At 41.2% G+C, this 20,780-nt stretch overlaps 1 protein-coding gene across 1 annotated transcript in view; it reads right to left on the minus strand.

Annotated features, from left to right (window-relative positions):
* LOC119163149 (uncharacterized) overlaps positions 1-17,947 on the minus strand; it is a 61,188-nt gene extending 43,241 nt beyond the window's left edge. Inside the window, exon 1 of the mRNA XM_075874512.1 lies at positions 6,987-17,947. Coding sequence (XP_075730627.1) covers positions 6,987-7,122 — 136 coding nt within the window. The 5' untranslated portion in view covers positions 7,123-17,947. The remainder of the gene's footprint in view (positions 1-6,986) is intronic.
* Between the last annotated feature and the right edge of the window lie 2,833 nt (positions 17,948-20,780).

Genomic DNA, 20,780 nt, shown 5'->3' on the forward strand with positions numbered 1-20,780 from the left:
TTAAAGAGACACTAAAGAAAGAAAAGAATCTTTCTTGTATTAGTAAATTACTCTTTCGCGATTCCAAAACAACCCAGTTTCCCTAAGAAGACACTTGGTAAACAAGCACAAAAGGTAATGCGAGAAATGACGTCACCTTGAATTTTCCAAACCAAATACCATATCGCAGAACTTTAAAGCGTCTACTAAGTATTAAACAGGTGCTAATTGGTAAGAACAATGCACACTGTCTTCTGGAGAGAATGTGAGCTTTCTATATCAAGTGCCAGGAAGTTTCGTATGTCGTAGGACAAAGGTTGCCACAATGAGAAAAATCTTGAAAATCTGTGACGTCAGGCACAGAGATTTATCGGAGAAATTTTGAAATTATACAGTAACATTAGTTTTCTTCTCTATTAATAAACCTATGATGGTGAAATTGTTCTTAAGGCAAATCTTATCAATCTAAACTGATTTGTTGTTTGTTATATAGTTCCTTTAAGCAAGAACCTTTAGCACAAATGTTTACAAAATACACCAAGTATTCCTCTGCGTAGAACTGTACTATCAGTGCAAGTTGCGTTGCCTGGTTACACAATTTTTTTAATGCATTAAGACTTAGCACAGATACAGTGGCAAGAACATGCATATTATTCAATGCATAATATTCAAGAACATGCATAATAATGAAAGTTCACGCAATGAAATTGAGGTTAAGCGGTTAACATTACGACACAAAACATTTTAAACACATCATATCCTAAGCCATGGATATTTCAGAATCCCACCAAATGAATGTATTGGTGAGAATATTTTACAAATATACATAATAATAAAAATATTTAATGCATCAGCAAAGCATCTAGGAAATTATCAGCATCACATTATATTTGCAACACCACAATGCGAGAGTATTGTTTATTGTATGTCATAAATGTTGTTTAAAATTTAATGAATGCTTTCTCCCAGTCGATGAACACTTCAATAAACAGGATGTATGACTGAAACAACGAAACTCCCAAAATGACAGCTTTTCAGCAAGCTAGCCGGAAGGCCTGACTACTTCATGTGCACATATGAATAAAAAGTACCGTAGCAAGAATTAAGTGCGAAATCTCTACTCCACACTGTGAAAAACAATATTTTCAACCACCAGCACTCTCTGTAGTTATAAAACATGCTCACTGCTAAACTGGACACAAAAAAAATCTAGGCTAAATATCTGAAAAGGAATGCAACAGAAGCATCTTTCCAATTTACAAAGCAGGTACACATTCGTGCTAATTGGCATCACAGGCATGTCGGTGCTAACTATGAAGTTCATCAAACACGGAAAAAGGAAATGTGGTGCAGTTGCTCACAAATCATTCATTGAGAATGGGGCACTATATCAACTGCAAAGACGCAATCGAACAAAACTCTTGAGAAACTCTCTGTCGATCAAGGAAGGAAGACGCACTCAGTCGTGTTGCTGCATGTGCTTGGTGAAGGTGCTCTCGCAGGTGAAGCCCATGCAACAGAGCTGGCAGGTGTAAGGCTGGTTACCCGCATGGCGCCGCACGTGCATGTTATAGGACGCCTTCCAGGAGTAGGTCTTGGGGCAGTAAGGACAAACAAAGGGACGCTCAAGTGTGTGGGTGCGGATGTGCCCTTGCTGGTCGCTTGCCTGCCTAAAGCTCCTGTCACAATGTGGGCACTTGAAAGGCCGGAGGTCAACCTTGAACATGCTAGCACGCGAAACCGAAACGCGTGGCGGGTTCTCGGGTGTTACGAAGCGTCCACTAGAAGCTGGTGATACACTTGCGGCAGGTGCATCAGCCGGCACTTCTGGCCACGCGGAACAGTCCTCAATTTTCACTTTTACGGAACTCGGGTCTGCGAAAGACAAGAAAAGAGTAGACAGGTATTTCTGGTCATACAAAACGTTTTTCATTTTTCACTCTTATGAGACTTCGGTCTGCAGAAGATCAAAGAGCTTGAGAGAGCAGGGTGTGTGAACAAGGAATGAAGTGCAAAGTTATGGTAGTACAGTTTGTAAAAAAAAACAAATGTGCGATCGCTTTTTAATCTACAGGTTGCTAGCGAAGGAAGATTAAAAGCAGCTTTTCTGTTTCCGACACTAGTATTACGAAGAAAATTAGACACAATAAAGCGAGCAGAACAATTTTGCACTCACTCAGTGCTTTGTATTACTGTAGAGCCATGCGGGTCCCAGACAGACGAGGCATATTCAAGATGAGGACAAACGTAGGTAGTATAAAGCAGAAGTTTCAGTGACAGTGGGACAAGATAGAAGTTTCTTTTCAAGTAACCTAAAGCTTGATTCACTTTGTAAATTAATGTAATGAGTGTGACGTTTTCATGACAGGTTACTACAAATGTGAACACCAAGGTAGTGATAAGAAGCGGTTGATTCCACTGAAATAATGTTAAAGGACAGAGGGGTAAGCTTTCGCTACATTACGCACATGCTTTTGCGCTTAGCAACATTTAGCTCCATGTGCCACGTGTGGAACCACTGTGTATAATATCTAGATCATTTTGTAATGTCACATCTGAATCACTGGTTATTTTTCGGTAAATCATACAGTCCTCTGCAAATAAACAAGCTTGGGAAGAAATTTAGCAGGCAAGTCACTTATATAAAAAGTCGCAGCTTTGCCGCAAAAGCAAAGCAATGAACGCGATAGCAACAAATTGGAAGGTCACGCACAGAATGGCAAGCATATTGAAACGTGCGGCACATTTCTCATGCACAAGTAATGCACGAAACGTACTCAAAGGCACAGATGAACACAAATAAGCGTCGCAGTTGTTACTTCACCGTGTCTGAAAAGTGTGCTTTTTTTCGCAAACGGAAGCTGTGCAACGATTGCAGTGACCTTTGTGCGCCCGGTAACTACAACAGAATTGTTCCAGCGAAACCCAAAGGCAAGCCAAGATGTACGACTCTCATTACCGCGAGATAAGGAAACGCGTTCGAGTGTCCACCTTTCCTCTCCACGAAGGTACACGTGGGAGATGAGAGCGCACGCCGCCGCGTCGTCTCCTTGGTCGTGACGATGTGGCGACGCGCGCTCATTGCACCACCTTGCTGGTAAAGCTGAAAACACAATAGTTTTTCTACTCTACCCCCAAGATGCCCATCACCAGCAGTAAGTGGTAGATATAAATAGCTTGCTGCCTGAACGTAAAGGGACAAGCTTCTCTGTAGCTCAGTGTTAACGCCGCGCACTCACGTTTCAGAGGTTCCAAGTTCGATTCTGCACGCCGGAGTGTCTTTCTGGGTTTATTTTCTTTCTTGCATCTTCATGTATACCTATGTAGATATGTATACATGTACAGTGAGTGACGGCGATGCCGACATTGACGCCGATGGCTAAATCCAGCCGAGAGTGTCCATTATAAGTGCCATCACAATAAAAATCAAGAATAAATGAGGGCCAAGGACTGACCCTTGGGGTACGCAGCACTAACTGGTGCCAGTGAAGAGTCGAAACTAAACTTGTACGAATATTCGAATGCTTTGAATATACTAACAAATAGTAGGGTATTCGAATTCTCGTTTCAGCTCAAATTTAAATTATTAAATATGTTGAAGTATTCACAAGGAACAAATAAATGTATATTAATCTGAATGTACGTGTGAAGGTGGCTTCACTGCAGTGTAGAAATGTTAAACCGTGAAAACACCTAAAAAAATCAGCTTTGCCACGAAGCCCCCCTTTAAATTTAAAGGGATCCTGCCACACTTTTTAAGCATTGTCAGAAAACGCTGCCGATCGGTAGTCGAGGCTACCGAGGACATGTGAGCCAAGTAATATCGCACAGCTCAGAGCCAGCAATTCACAATAAATTCTTAAAGTCAGCTAAAAAATCATCTCTTCTCTCGGCAAATGACTCCACAAGCTCAAAAAGCACGCGCAGTGAATTTTTTTTTTTCCCCGTGCCATCCCTCCATGTTTACCTTCGAGCGTTTCTGTCGAGACGAGAAGAATGCACTTCCAGAGTGCGACAAATATTTGCAACTCCACTTGTACTGAACCAATTCTAAAAATTTTTGTGGTGGTGAATTCATGAGGTAATAAGCTTCTTTGGTTAATCTATTCCATGGCTACTTGAAGAAGTGTAGCAAGGGCCTTTTCAATTAAATATTACCCTAAAATCAATTCATTTTATTAAGCTTAAAAAAGTGTTAAGACAGCTTTTATGCTCTCAATATAATAAACGTTAAAATCCTACGTATTTTACGGGTTATGACTTGCATCCTGCCAAAAGTCAAATCCTGCAATCCTATTACTACTCGAACTTGTTTAGACTTCCGTTGAGCAAAAAAAAAAAAATGGCATTTGCATAGATACCCTATTTCAATTTTTAAAAAATAGTGTGCCCCTTAGTTACATCATGATAAATATGCTCAATTTTCTTTATATATCACACTATATATTATTTGAATTCAATTTGAAATTATTCTACCAAAATCACTGTTCGATTCGAACCTAAAATTCACTATTCGCACAGGCCTAGTAAAAACCATTGGCTCTAACGGACTGCACACGACAGGAAAGAAATTCTCGAATCCAAGTGAGCGCTTGAAGGTCAGTATTAAAGGCACCTAGTTTATGTAACAGTAATGAGTGATTAACTTTATCGAAAGCTTCGGCAAAATCTAAAAAAAAAGCAATATATAATGAAACCAGAGTTGACATATATGTGCAAGTTGTTTGTGACAGTGATTAGTTGGGTCTCACACAAGAAGGATTTTCGGAAGCCATGTTGCAAGATCGAGAAAAGGCTGCTATCGTCGAAATAATTCACAAGATGCGTGAAGATGTGCTCACAACTTTTACATGAAACTGGCGTACGTGAAATGGGTGGAAAGCTTAAACAATCAGTCTGTTTTTCAGATTTGAAAATTGGTACAATTTTACTTATTTTCCAATCTTATTGGAAAAGATACATTTTAAAATAAGTGAACAATCTTCTTTTGTGCTTTTGAGAAATTTTGTGTTGATGTAATGTGTCGCACAAGTGGAACTTAGTTTTAGTTTGTCAATTATCTTTGCTGTTGCTACTGAATGAAAAGAAATTGTATGTGTGGGAAGATAGCCGAATCATGAAAACTTAAATATTGCACTAGTTTTCGCAGACAAAAATGATTTAACGAAGGTATCATTCAACTCCTGAGCAGTAAGGAATGTTGGCGCGGTATAACCAGATGAATAGAATATTGTTAATTTATGGTCACTGTCGTTTTTTAGCGCATTCCAAAAGCCTTTCAGGTTAGTTTTAAGCATCTTTGAAAGAGTGCTATTAAAGAATGAGGGTTTGCTATACTTAAAAGTGGAAATCTAGGACCAAGCAGCTGGTTTGTACGATAACCGATTAGACACTTTTTGAGAAAGTCTTTTCCTTCAAAATAAACGTTTCTTTTGTTACAAAATTGGTTGACATACCTATTGTACTAGAATGCTTTACTGTTGCAGATATACAACAAATAGGTACATATTTGTTCCAGCTAAGGCACTTCCCAAACCAGTTTGTGCATGCATCAAAAGCACACTTGCTCACATATAGAAGCTCTAAAAGTGTCACATGGCTCTGCTGTGCAACTCCGTAATTGTCCTATTATTCAAGCAACAATCTTTCTTATAAATACTTACAAGAGACATGCAGTACTAATTTGTACAGACCTAAAATACCAGTTATGCATTATGTTGCCAGTGTGCAGAAATTTTTTAACGCACCAAATGTTAACATATATAAAACAGAAAGCACATGTCTAATGTCCTGGCTGCAGGAATGAAAGATTACAAAACGACATCAATATTACCATATACAACTTTTCAATGCAGAATATGACAGGCACATGCATCCTTCAGACATGTACTGAGTTGATGCATTAAATACAAACTTTTTCAAAATGTATAAATAGGATGAAGAGAAAGAGTTTGATACACTCGTGAAGAAACAACACTGTTAGCTTCACTTTTGACATTTGCATCAGCGCAATGTGAGAACACTATCAGCATAACTTTTGTATGAAAAATATTTTAAAACATAAAATACATTTACTCTCACACAATCAACACATAGTTCAAAAAGCACCAGCTATGACTGCAATAACACGGTCAATTCACTGTATGTCAGCTGTTCAGCATGCAAGTTTATTCAAGATTGCCTTGCAGTGACTCACGCTACCATATAAACCTATTTGCGCACAATGATTTTACATATTCAGGTTTCCTGCCTCAACACCCATATCTTTTTACTAGAACAATGCACTGTATAAAGACAACAATGTAAAAAAAAGTACCCAGATTAAAAATGAACGGAGTTCGTTATTTTCACACTTAACCTGCATGTTACACCACACAGCAATGCACGTGCAAGTGTGCACCCGGTGTGCGTCATGCGTGCATCAGATTGCACAGTCGAAACTGCACATACAATTTAATCCAAGGAGAAAAGAGTAGCTGTTTATAAGGCAGATAAAGTAAAACAACACGTGCAGACCTGGGAGCCGTAACTTATTTATAGTGGCCACACAAAGAAAACACCTATTGCCTATCATATTCACAAATACTTGCCCCAACATGGACAGCTTCCATTGTTGAAACATTTTATACTATAATATTTTTTAATTATTCAACTGCTGTTAAACCAAAAGGCAGTGGTAAACTGTTGGGGGCAACACCACCAAAAGTAGTCGTGAGCAATGCCCTCAGCGTTTCAATGCAGGTTACACTGGCAATACAGCCATTCTAAGAAAATAAACATGCCAACCTCTCTAGCTAAGGGGGTTTTGCGGTAACTACACATGAAAGCTGGCACGTCACAATGTCCTATGACTAAGTGCTTTACAAGAGAGCTCCTCCAGTTAAACGCAGTACTGTGCAAGTACAAGTTGAGCGCGGACTTGTGCTTGAAACCTGCAATGCAGAAGTTGCACAGGAAGGGCCTCTTGCATGTAGGAAGGAGTACGTGACAACTCAACTGCCCTTCACCTGAAACACCTTGCCACAGAATGTGCACTTTGCGGTAGCCACCGCTAATCTCCAGCCCTGCCGAAGCAGCTGAAGTGTGCCCCTCCTCTCCAACCGTCATTGCCTTCGCTCGACCGTATGCTGAAAGGTGCGGCATCGTAGCATCTACAGCTGCTCCGGTCACTCTTATGATGTGCAGTTGGTCACAGCCATCCCAGAAGGCCACACTTCTAGCTGGAAGCAGAAGTGTATTGTCTGTTCAAATGCAGCTGCCGTCACCTTTTCATTATTTTTTCTTTTTTGACACAATCATTGAATAGCAGTAAACTACAATAGCAGGAAAGTACCTCATCTAACATACATGATAAAGTTGACTAGCATGAAGCACTGGAATGTACAAATACAGTTAACGAAGGACTGGAAAAGCAAAAAAAAAATGATGAAGACAAGTTCTCTAAATCGGTATTTTAAGGCTTCACACTGCTCATCTTCATCACAAAAACAAACTAAACTAACTCCTGCACATCACTATTTTTTATTCTATCCAATATACGTACCTTCTTTAACTGTAACAGAAGCTTCAACACAATTACAATGGTAAACATGGGAAAGAAAACATCACACAGCCATGTACCTATTTCACAAACACTGCCATCATCAATACTCTCAGCTTGTATAAGTGGTGGAAGCATAAGTATTTACTGCCCCTAAAATTGTTACCATTGTATCCTCGTCCCAATAAAACTGTTTGTCTACCAAGAATGGTAGACAAACACTTTTACCTAAATAAATTTTACCTGAATTTATTTGCGGAAGTTAAGTTTTGTGGTAATGAAACAGAATGTCTCTGCTATTCCTTCACTGCTGATCATTCAGGAATGATCCACTGCTCTTTAGTAAAGCAATAGTATAGATGCATTTGCTTCATTTTCTCAAATAAATATATTTGAGCCAATCTACTTATCAGGCGTTAGGTTATCGTTGAAAGCAATGCAATGTTTGTTCTATCAGAGTACACGAGATGCAAATTCCCAGAAGGCTAATGAATGCAACGCAGCCATACTGAAACATTAGCGTGAAAACTTGATAGAGGACCATTTTTCCATCTGGAAAGGCTGGAATACCAAGGAGGCGCATATGCCACGACTATTTAGAGCACAGGTGTTGCGTTAGTGTTAGTCAATGATGCCGGCTGGCACAGCAGTCGCACTTTCTACAGTCTCCAGTGTTCTCCACATTTGGAGCATTGGCACAGTGGCTAAAATCTGTTGTAATATTGATGTCAATATTAGAACATTTCTTGTACCCTTGTTACACGGGTTGGAAGGCCACTGAACCGACAGTCTATAGACTCAACTGTCAAGCAGGAACTGCCACACGGGCATTTTCGAAGGCCATTGGGTCAATAGTCTAATAAGTCAAGGGAGCACCCCACAACAACACTGAAACTTCAACGGCCAATGAGCGATGGAAGTGGAAATGGTGCACAGGTGTCTTCTCGTTCACAGTGTATTCATACATACGAGAAATCTAACTAACGTACTTTAAAAGTAGTACATTTGAGGGTTGTTAATTTTTTAGTAGTGTAATCTTGCTACTTTAAATGTGTAAGCTGCACCTGCTCTGAACAGTCACGTGCTCATCTGCAGCGTGCTGTTATCGTTCGCCACAAATTTGCCACTCAATAACTTAGTGCTAAATATGCATTCACAACTTTGAATAAATAACTTATTGAAATATTTAAACATAAAGAGACTTATTTGAGTTTTTAAGTCCTTTTATATTTATTTAACTTGAGGTAACATCAATATACAAGAATAAGGATTGGAAACGCCACACAAATTTTCTGAGAAACGCCTGAACTGCTCAACAAGTTGTTCAAAACTGCCGTGTAGCAGCACGACAACTCCATTGAGTCGATCGAGTTGTGGCATTTTGATCGCCATCGACTGGATGGACTTTCAAAATGGCCTGTGTGACACAAGTATTAATAGTTTTTTCCCAAAAGATACAGAGATAGCAGTGATGGATAGTAGTCAATATTGGCGAACATCAAACAACCAAATCTCTGGAGCCAGTCACAGCTTTTGGTGGGAGAAAGAGTAGACCCAAGGCCTGCTCAGGGAGAAAGCTGCAGCTTTTTTGAGCAAAAAAGTTTCAAGTAAGGCATTGCAGGCAAGTATAGTGCTCCCAGAAATTTTTGGAAAACAAGTACGGAGCAGCTAGCTGCTTAACTTTTAAAGTCTGTGGTTTCACAGAGTTTAGCTCAACGGCTACTTGTTTTTATTCTAATACCTTACAGCTAGTGAAGTTGATTAAATATTGTGCTCAGCATTTTAGGGCTTATTTTTACAATCTCCTAGTAAGAATGCCCAAACACAAGTTTCAGCCAGCTTTGCTGCCTCCGGTCATTCGGAATCAGCTATCGGGCAGCAAAGCTCTGTTGTATTTAACGAAAGAAATGATGCTGGTGCAGGGAGTGTGCAAAGAGCCCGCATTCAGATTACTGTAAATGAAGAACAGTACTTCTGCTAAATTTCTTGTTTAAATTACGGGCAAATGCATCCTAAGATCTTATGAGTATAGATCTCCTTTGTAAAAACTGAATAAGAACATTTTTGGTGTTTACCAGAATTGGTCAACTTATGTAATCAATCCTCAGTAGAAACATCAAACGTTGGGAACAAGACAAGTGCCTATTGAGAACCGACATGAACACCAAAATTTTGCGATGTCACGAAAATCTCGTTGACCATGTTCCGTAAACAGTGTTGCATTCACCAACAAACAGCTGCATGTAGTGTCTGCTATGGTGTTACTTCAAGGAGCTCATAAAAACAAGAAAACTTACAGTTACCAGCCCCGTACATCTGCAAATGTTTCTCAAATGGCACATATAGGTCGCGCATTAATGACACATATCATTACCAGTTCAGTCAAAGCAAAATTTTGTTGCAGTTGGCAACTGATTAGAGGCATGAGATGCAAGCAAGGGCATGCTGCTGACGGTATGTTCGGGAGTAGGCGGAGGGTGGGGGTGGAAGAAGGGGCTTGTTGCACCTGTCTCTTACTCTCCTGAGGCAAACATTATAACATTCCAAATATCCGGATTCATTTATTCTATACAGTTGGAGAGAATCTTGTATAACAGAACTTCCATTTTTCAATTCAACAGTGATCTGTTTTGTAGCCTATAAGCTCAGCAGTTACTTTGGCTCTCCTCCCCCAGCCCCACCGCCACTGTCTCGGTCACTTGACCCACCTCGGTAGCAAAATGGCAAAAGTTACAAAGCTATGCCTCCGCCATGTAACATTGCATCAAAGACGGGAATCACAGATGTTTTTTTTTTTCTTTTTTATCTGTTCTGAGTTGCTAATATTATGAGGCAGAAGTGAATACACAATAACAGCCCAACTATGTTGTGACAAAAGCCAAATAGACATAGCTGACAGCAGCCAGAACAGTTTCCTTGAAGGCATTCCAAAACGTGACCTAACCACAGTGCCTGTGCTGTTGCCATCGTTAATCAGACAGAGCAGCCCTGTAGTACACTCTTCAATGTACCAGCAAAAGATAAGCACAGTACTAGTTAGGTCTTTTGTTAGCACCTCATTTATTGGCATATAAATGCACCTGCAAGCATCTTATATCGGACAGATGACAAATAACAGCATTTAAGAAACAAGACAAAGCATCAGTGGCACCAAGCTTTGCTGTGCATGGTTGAAAACCGCATAATCAATATTAAGGTGCTTTTCAAGTCACAATAATATTCACACATAAAAACAAAATAGAAAAACTTGAAATACATCACATTCAACAGACATGACAGACTGGTCTGCACGAACACACAGAATGACAACATTTTAAGTAAGAATGAATGATAATAGGGAGGAGGAGGAAGGTTAGGGGCGACATGTTATTACAAAAACAGAACACAGAGATACGGTATAGAGAGCATAGAGCCACTAGCTGTCACCATTATTTGAAGGGAAGGCTTTTATTTAGCGTCGAAGCTTAGGCATGCCAGTTGAACATTGGAGATAACACACCGCAAAATAAGATTCTGACATGGAAGAACGACTTCAGCACCGCTGTGTTTGCGTCTTAATTTGCCCTGTGTTGCCTCCAAGGAATGCTTCTAATGCGCATCCATCCATCCATGAACAGATAGCTTATGGGAACCGCCATCTTTACACGCCGAAGTTTAATTCCTCAGTTCACAGCGTGCATCTTTTTCGTCTCTTTCCAATTTCTCGCATTTGTGTCTGCATGGCCAATGTGTTCTACGATGAGAGAGTACACATTACATGCAACACCCAATTGCACTTCACATAATATTGTTCAGTTCGCTCCCCAACCCTGTCTGCACCGCCTTGGTGAGATGGATGACACCACTGTCAAAAATTTTCGCCCATCTCTATCACACAACGAAAAGAAACTCAACGGAACTTTCCTCCTACAATGTAATAATACTGACGATGAAGTGCAAGCAATATCAGAGCAATGTAGGCTAGGGGTGCGGTGCCATAATACAAGAGAAACTTAGAGGACTAAAAAACAATATACTTTTTTGGGGGAGGGGGGTCATTACTTTCACTTCTGCAATACTAAACAACACACAATGTCTTTATGTGCGCAACCTCAGAATCTGCAATTAATGCAAAAGAACTGAGCTTGCTCCGAGAGCCAAAATGAATAACTGCGACTTGTCCAGTGAAATACTTGCCGAGCAAGCCATTCTCTGCCAGAGGCACTGCTGTAAAATAGTACCACGAGCTTTAATCTGATCACACCATCAAATGACGTGGACGAAAAAAAAAAGTATTAAAGACAGGAAGGTACAGACTTCATACTGAAATGCAAAATGTATACTTGTGCACTGCTGTGCTTGAATATATACAAGTCCCAGGGTCTTGGGAACAAGCTCCGATGAAACAAATGCCAAATTATTAGCAGAAACAAGGGCACAACAAACAAAAGAAACGATGCTCCATATACAAATTTACACCCAAAGATAAACATTTGGCACTTTCATAGAAGCTATACTCATCAAAATGAAATGGTCTCAAGCGCAGCTCTTTTCTACAGGTTTCAACAAGCAGTCTTGATAAAAGTGTCAAACTGAAAATCGTCAATATATGCGGCATGTCAGCGGCAACTTTCAACACACACACAGCAATTACAATTATTTAGAAACGTACCTCAACTCAAGCCTGCTTGTTTTCATTATCGAAACGAAAGCACTCTCACGAAAAAGTCATTGCAATTCGAAAATTCTGCTCAACGATTTCTGAACAATAGTTTAAGGTGATCTGCAAGGGGCACTGCATTGAAGGGATGCTTCACAAGTCACTTATTCCAGCTTGAATCATCGAGAAGCACTATAAAGGCTGGTCCCCACATAGCGTAAGAATAAAATTTTGAACTGAGGTGCACTCAAGCGCTGCTGGGCCAGTTCTCTGTAGTAATGTTCATTATGTCTGCACGAAATTCCACAATAACCCCAGTGGTACAGAAGCTCCGTCGCTGCACATAAGTGCTTTCTAAGCAGCCACAACAGCTGCAAAAATCCAAGGCCACGACGCAGAGTTCCACAGCAAAGTGTTATTTTCTACCTTACATCACTGCTGCCCACAAAGGTTCGTTTCACATTAAGCAATCTACGCAACACTGACGTAATGACCCTGACAGCAATGGTTTCAAGTAACAGGACTTGGGGGGTGATTTTAACAAAGGCAAATACAAGCACATAATCTATGCTATACCCACGGACTACCAGCTGTACGTGGCGACTAAAGGGGCCCTGCGATGCAATTCGAGTGAGTCGTTTTGACTGCTTTTCTGGAACTGTGCAAGGCACAGATGGTATTGTACAAATAGAAATGCAAATAACAATGTTATTATGACTTGATTTTAACAAATAAACCACACTAGTTTGGGACTAGAACTACAGGCCATGCCTATTTTTGATATCAGAAGTGAGGTTTCATCACGTGGGAGTGACAATGGCCGGGTGTTTTGAGTGATTTGAGGCGGCAGCTAAGAAGTTGCATGGTCATGCTAATGTGTGCTAAAAGATATGAAAGCATTACTTGAACTTTCTGAAATATAAAAGAATTTTATGTTTTTAAGTATGAAATTTCGAATTCAATTCCAAAACGATGCTAGAGATGCAGCACAACTGCCACGAGGCGAGTCTTGCGGTTAGAATCTATGACACACACAATGGTTGAAATAGGCTTCTGTGGGAGTGTGCAATTCGAAAGGAACTGCTCCTTGAAATTGTCTGCTCAAGTTTAGAACTTTTAAGAGTACTGACATCACTTCTCAAGCCCCTATTTTCAAAATTATCTCTGCATTCATCTCAGCATTTACTACTAAGACATTCTCGCACTAAATAACAGAGATACACAAGAGCTTCAGGGCCCCTTTATCTAAATACAATGACTGTAAGGCACAGTGATACATCTAGGAGGATGCCACAGTTGAAGTGCCAGCAGAAGCTTTGACACAAACGTTTCGTTCATCGCTTCAACAAGCTGTCCCCTAGTATACTATATCGGTGTGAATTAGCAGTCTATATACACATATTTAAAGAGTCATTAAAGGGAAAAACTAATTTACAGCACAGTAAAAAACCTGTCTTTCAACATTAGCAATACCAGAAGCGCTCTTCCCATGACAAAATGCTTGGTAAGCTGGCAAAGGAGGTAAAATGAAATATGAATGCCAATGCTACCATGAAGCTGTTGTACCAGCCTGACTATCGCAGCGCCGTAGATTTGATGACGTCTGCAAGTGCCCGCATAATTATTGGCAGTTAAACACTGCTTTGTGAGAGAGTCAATCTCTTAATAGGGCAAGTACAGAAATTTTGTCCAGCCAGTGTGGTCAGGACACATAAAAGCAGAGGCAAGGTTCTGTTTGGTGTTGCATAAGTCTGTTGTCATAATGCCACCAAATATGGGGGCTTTATTTGATCCTATAGTTCCAGCTTTTCCCTAAGGCTCTTCAATTATTCGCAGTGCATATTGCAAGTGCCTGTGCGGAGTGTTGACAACGGATGTTTTGATTCGGCCCAGTATATCGTGCCGGATAACGTTACAGCCAATCAGGCGAGAAAGTCGGCCATTTTCCGTTTTCAAATATTTTGCCGGGTGCAGTTTCAAAAGTTACGTCCAGCCTGTTTCCTAAACGGTTCCCACTGTGTTGCTAATGTTCATGGTGCGGGTGTCACTGGGGTGCCATAAGCCTACGTGCCACTTCGAGTTTCACCGTATTTTGCCAGCGTCCGTGATGCCAGCGACCGAGCGCGTTTCGAAGCGCCACGCCGTCTGGGACGCTATTGAATCGGCTTCCCCAGCGACCACGCCGCTGTGCGCAGTAGACACGGCACGCACAGCTACGGAGATATTCCATACTTCAGAGACAACGAGCTCGATGTATCACAACGCTTTCTACGCAGTATTCTCACTTCTGCGATGCTATTCCGTTACACCGGTTTACCCATCGTTGCGCGTGGATTCTTACTCTTGAGACACAATCGAGCACAAATGCGCGTGTTGATTGATTTGTGGGGTTTAACGTCCCAAAACCACGATATGATTATGAGAGACGCCGTAGTGGAGGGCTCCAGAAATTTTGACCACCTGGGGTTCTTTAACGTGCACCCAAATCTGAGCACACGGGCCTACAACATTTCCGCCTCCATCGGAAATGCAGCCGGGATTCGAACCCGCGCCCTGTGGGTCAGCAGCCGAGTACCTTAGCCACTAGACCACCGCGGTGGGGCCAAATGCGCGTTCTCTACTTCCAAAGCACGATCTGTACAGACACATGCGAATCAGCGGATTACACAGGAACAGTGCGGAAAAGCTGAAACTGCAAGGAAAAATACCCCGAAGTCTGACAACAGACTCGTGCGTCACTAAAACAGGAACTTGCCGAAAAGGAACACCTTGTCATCGGTGACTTCACGATGCCCCAGGGCGTTTAAGTTCGGAATCCGAAAATTCGGGCTTCATGAATATTTCAAACTTTGCAGACGCACTGTAAAGGCTTCCATAACTGATATATTTTCGCGACTAAACAAATTAACGCCTTAAACTGTGCTATTTCGGACTAAACTGCTCGTTGCGTGCCGCGCTAATCAGTTAAGTAAGCTGCCATGTTGGATCTCTCGCTGGCTTGATTGCGTTTGGCTTCCGATGGCTAGTTAAGTAGCCTTCAAGACTCGTAGCGCACGCGACGTTTCGGTTTCGGAGGCCATTTCGGTACGAACACAAAATGCCCTGACGCAATTTTTGCAGTCAGCTACGCGGGCAAATTTTTTGTATGTTGTTATTATTGTTGTTGTTGTTGTTGTAGTTGTTCTGCACGAGGTCGTGTGTCAAGTGCGTTTTGAGACGCTGTGCGCGCTCTCTGTCGTTACTGTCGCCGCAGCCTGCTGAAAGACGCAGGTTTGAGTGCAGCCGCAGCGGTTCGCGTTTCGATGGAGGCGAGATGCTGGAGCCTCGCGTACTGTGGGATGTCAGTGCAGGTTGCACATAGAGCGGTTAAAGAACGCCAGACGGCGCCATTAAGTCCTACGAATCAACAGGGACGCTACGAGCATATTTTTTAACGGCTGAGCTGTTCATGCCATTTGTTCGTATCATCATCGTGAGCCGACACGTGCTATGGGCTTCGCTGCCTAACCACGCGCGCTGAAATGTCCTCGGTAAGACAGAATAACTCTGAATGGTGAGGCAACGAGTACTGAGAAAAAAAGAACAAAATTTTCAGTGAAAAAAAAATTGCGACCAGCCAGATTTTGAACACAAGGTCGGAATGCAAGCATTGTAACCACTCGGCTATCCAGGCACAGCTTTTTTTAAAGGGAAGTAAGAGCAGGGAGGAGGAGAAAGTGCAACGTGACATAGAAACAGAGAAAATAGGACTAAAAGCATAAAAAGAAAGAAGGTGAGAAACAGAGATGAAAAGAGCGAGAAATGAAAAAAATATAAAAAAGAAAAAAAGAAGATTTTGAGAAAGTAGAGAGAAGAATAATGAGAAATAACGAGAAGCAAAGAAGGCCGCCCAGCTATAGACACACCTCCTCAGGCTCGGCACTGCTGATGCAAAGCTAGCTTGATTTTTTTGTGACCGGCTTGAAATTTTGTGAGCATGGTGCTACAGAGGCACCCCGGGCCTCCCCAATGGGCAGTGGCAGCAATCGCCAATGCACTCACAACGTCAATGCAACCCAATTACAGTCAAATATGCCTATCTAGTAGCATAGCATGAAGCAGGGCATTATTGGAGATTTCTTTTGGCTGCTTTAAGAAAAATGAACTTAATTTTCATGCATTAACAACATTTTCGGTCTTAGATTTTTATATTATTTTGTGGTCCCCACCAGGTCAGGAAAATCAGTTGGTGACTTTGAGAACATGAACTATGATGTCAATGTACCTTCTGAAAATAAAGCATTGACCATCAAATAAAAGCTTAGAGGGTTTTAAGCCTATAGTTTCAGTAACTTCATGTTCACCTTAAATGTTCCTTAAAACCAACACCAAAACATTCTTTGCCATGGATAACTGTGGACATTCTTTCTCACCATGCCAAAGATAACTGCAGTGTCAAGACTTGACAAATAAAATAGTAAATAAAAACGACAAGGCCATTTGGAGTCCCGCTTCTCCCCTTAAACAAACTGACTGAAAAAAGACCCTGCCAGACTAGAAAAGCAATGAATAATTCTTGCAAAAATAAGCTACACCACACAGCTCAAAGGAGGTTTTCTCCTTTCTATGGACTTGCCTGCACCACAAGTTTAAATCTAAATGAACATCTCACTCAAATAAAAATTGAATTTCTATCATCACTTGTTTTAAGTATTTTACTTAAAATACATTAATACATTCATGGTGCCAAAGCCTGAAAATATTCATCCTAATAATGTGCTATATAAACACCTTGCTGCACACACATAGTTATTTGTATATACATATGTACATCTCCCTTAGTGGCATCCTACCTTTTACAACATGCATTTCTACTTAAAATGGTCGCAATGAGTAGTAATGAGGCACGAAAGTGGCATTAGCAAGATTCTACACAAAAGTACTAGGGAATAATCCAAGTGAGCAAAGACGGACAGGTCCTTACATATGCCACATCGACAAGTTGCAAGTTAATCTCAGAGTCAAAAACTATTGTGTTCATCTTCTTTGCCGAAAATATCATCACATTCTCTTGCTTAGAATGAACTCACATTTTCCACGATGAGGCAGTGCATGTGCCCTTCCCTAGCGGAAATGTCGTGAAAAGCCTGCCAGAACGAAGGTCTCGGAGACCTTCGTTCTAGCAATGCCAGTTCTCCCGGTCCCCCTCAAAGCCCTACCAACACGCCAGAGGGCAGCGCAGGAAAATGGAAAACATGGATTGTCATTTTAACTGAGTATAATAGAAGAAGCTTCGTTAAGCTAGATTCCAACACAACAAAAGTTCGCAAGCTGTAGGACATTTAAAGCAGAGTGTTCACATTTTTCATGACTTCATGCTCGTTACAGTTACACCCAAGAACTTACTTGCTGAGTTTAAAGGGCTCCATTATTTGGCATTGAAAATTTTGGTCATGAAGTGGAGGTTGTAAGCTTTATTGAGGGAATATTCTGGCAAAATAATTTTTCCGATCGTTTTGATATTAAAGGCATCACAATAGATTTAGATCTCCTGTTTCTGAAAGTGCATGTTCACTTGCAAGAATCCACACAAGTAATTAAAGCTATTACATGAGTAATGTTTGGAAGCATGACAAGCACTGGGCACAATAACAAATTTTCGCTATACACTGCACATGTGTTTTCACAAGTCTGTAATACGCTTGACAGCAAAAGAGTTCAAAAGATGCTCGAATACTGAAACACACAAGCGACCTCGACTAGAGACATGATGAAAACGCGCATTCAAACGCATGCACGAAGAAAAATGGTGCTTACGCAGCGTTCCTCTCTTGTCCTTTATCACATTACGTCAGAGTGTGCATTCTCACCAGGTGGCGTTTGAGGTCGTAACTGCGCTTGAAGGCCTTGGCGCACACGGGGCAGAGGAACGGATGCCGGTCCGAATGTCTGATCAGGTGCAGGCCCACGTTTCCCTTTCGGGTAGTCGTGTAAGGACAGAGCGGACACATGTACTGCTTCGAGCTGTAGCCTCTTTCCATGGCCATGGAAGCTCCGTCTAGGCGATCAATGTCTGAAAAGAAAAGCAAACAGTTGTTTGCTTTTGTGAAAGACTTGAAAGCTTGCGCTTCAGAAACTGCCAAGTGGCAAGTGATCCATTATGTCTGTTTCTCCCCTCTCAATTAAAGAGCGCAATGCACATAATAATATGCAATATAACTTTGTCTGTCTAACAGCACAATTTTACACGGTCAAGGAACATGCATACTTGGAAAATCAGAGCAAACAAGACGGAAACACAAAACCAGAAGGACATGGTATGAGTGCTAACGAACAGCTGAAGTTCATTGAAAGACACACATTAAAGATAAGTAGGCAGATTTTTTTGGGGGGGGAGGGGGGGGGCATTTTTTTGAAATAGTCATTTTTTGCTCTGTATGCCATGGCAAAAAAAGTCTCGGAGGGGGGAGGGAAGCATGAGTCTGATTTGCCAGCCCCTGGCTATGCCACTGACACCGTGTGTGCACCAGAATTTCAGGCCAAGTCAGAGAAGTTGCTGAGCGTGTGCACCTCACAATGAGCAAAAAGACGGTTCAGATATGCAGTCATCACCCAACATGTTGATGAAGAATGCTTCTGCAAGGAAGCTTCGTCTGATTGATTTGTGGGGTTTAACGTCCCCAAACCACTATTTGATTATGAGAGACGCCGTAGTGGAGGGCTCCGGAAATTTCGACCACCTGGGGTTCTTTAACGTGCACCAAAATCTGAGTACAAGGGCCTACAACATTTCCGTCTCCATCGGAAATGCAGCCGCCACAGCCGGGATTTGATCCCACGACCTGCAGGTCAGCAGCCGAGTACCTTAGCCACTAGACCACCGTGGCGGGGCAAGGAAGCTTCGTCTTGTTCGTGCCGATTTTCTATGGAAATATCAACATCATTTCCAACTCGCCTACCTTTCCACCCTATTGCAATTTGTTTCAAGAAACATATCACAAAAATTCTTCGATAGACTTTGTGCAAATTAATTACACCCAAAAGCCTTATCTAGAAGGCTTACCGATTTAATACAAATAACTTAGCTACGAGAACCACAGTATGGCTATGAGGCATGCTGCAATAGGGTACTCCGTACAATAAAACTTCGATAATTTGAACTTACAGCTGATTCAAAGCAATGCCAGGGTCCTGGCACGGCCATGTGTATTTCTATGGGCAAAACTTCGGATAATTCAAACATTTCTGTATTCTTGTTAATTTGAACTGGGAGGCTCTGTTTATCATCTCTCCTCACAGAAGTTAGCCCACAGTGATCACAATGTGTAGCAAAAGCAAACCAAATTCAATGAAGATGCAGAACGCATTTCTCAATAGCTGAGAGTTAGAATGCTGTGGTGGAGCTCTTGAGCAAGCTGCAAACAACACTCATGAAATCACCACAGAAGTGCAAGCAAATAAATATGACTGATTTTGGCATTAAGGGTCGCTGCACACATGAATTTATAAAGGTGCATTTCTGGCTGACTAATCAATTAGTTCTGTTTGCTGTTCGAGCTCAATCAACTTTATTTACAATATCACCTGCTAGACACGTGTAGTAGTGTCTCATTCGCCATAACGAGTTCAGAGGTGGCTTCTTTTAGTTCTACCCTCGCAATGTAGTGCGATACCTCTTCATAACAGTGCATGCCCTCCAATTCAGAATTTGCCTAATTAGAACAATTATGGTTCCCTTCCACTTCAAATTAACAAGCTTTTACTGTATCAATGGACTTCTGTAAAATGCACTTTGATTTATTTACATGACTGTTATCACATTCTGCCTTTTCCAAATGCAGCCACAGTGCCGGCAGTCAACCCTACAACCTCAAACTTAGCAGTACGATGCCCTAGCTGGAAAGCTAGCAAAGTTGGTACACTGAGTGTATTATGAAGCAACCGCTGATTATAAAAAAAAACGAAACATCACAACCGGCCCTTTGCTAGAATAATGGCTCATCCTGCTGACAGCTAAACGAAACCAAATGGAGGATACTGTCGACCTTACATACAATGATGATGATGCCATGTCCTGGATCCAATGTGCAGAGTAAAGACATCTTACCGAAACTGATATACCTTGGCATGTTCCAAAAATATTAGAAACTCTTGCACATTTCCTGGTTCAATAAGAAAAGCCTTTTTGTGCACTTATTAAAATCAAGAATCTGTGCACTGCACAATATAAAATCACCAAAGCAATAATACATTCAATACAGAAATGGCATCATACAAATAATATCCATAGAAGATGCATGGCAGGCAGTAATAAAGTAAGCATGAATAATGTGTGGTCAATAAAAAATACAAAAAATAAAAATCAGCATGATCAGTAATAAAGTTTATCGCTCACCAGTTTCAATAAGTGCTAATGTGGCATCATTAATACCTATGCAAAACAGGGAGTCCTAATGAACATAACCTAAACTTGGGTTGTCACCTGACATGATCCTGTAGCAGGCTTTCTGTTGCTGTAGTACAAAGAATGTAAAACAGCACCACAAATGGCACAGACAAGACTGCACAGAAGCAGAACATTGGAAGTTGAGACAGAGAGAAAAGCAATAAAGAAACAAGAACGGCAAGTGGAGTATAGATAAC

Source organism: Rhipicephalus microplus, chromosome 9 (assembly GCF_043290135.1).
Source record: "Rhipicephalus microplus isolate Deutch F79 chromosome 9, USDA_Rmic, whole genome shotgun sequence".
In the NCBI taxonomy this organism is placed as follows: Eukaryota; Metazoa; Arthropoda; class Arachnida; order Ixodida; family Ixodidae; genus Rhipicephalus; species Rhipicephalus microplus.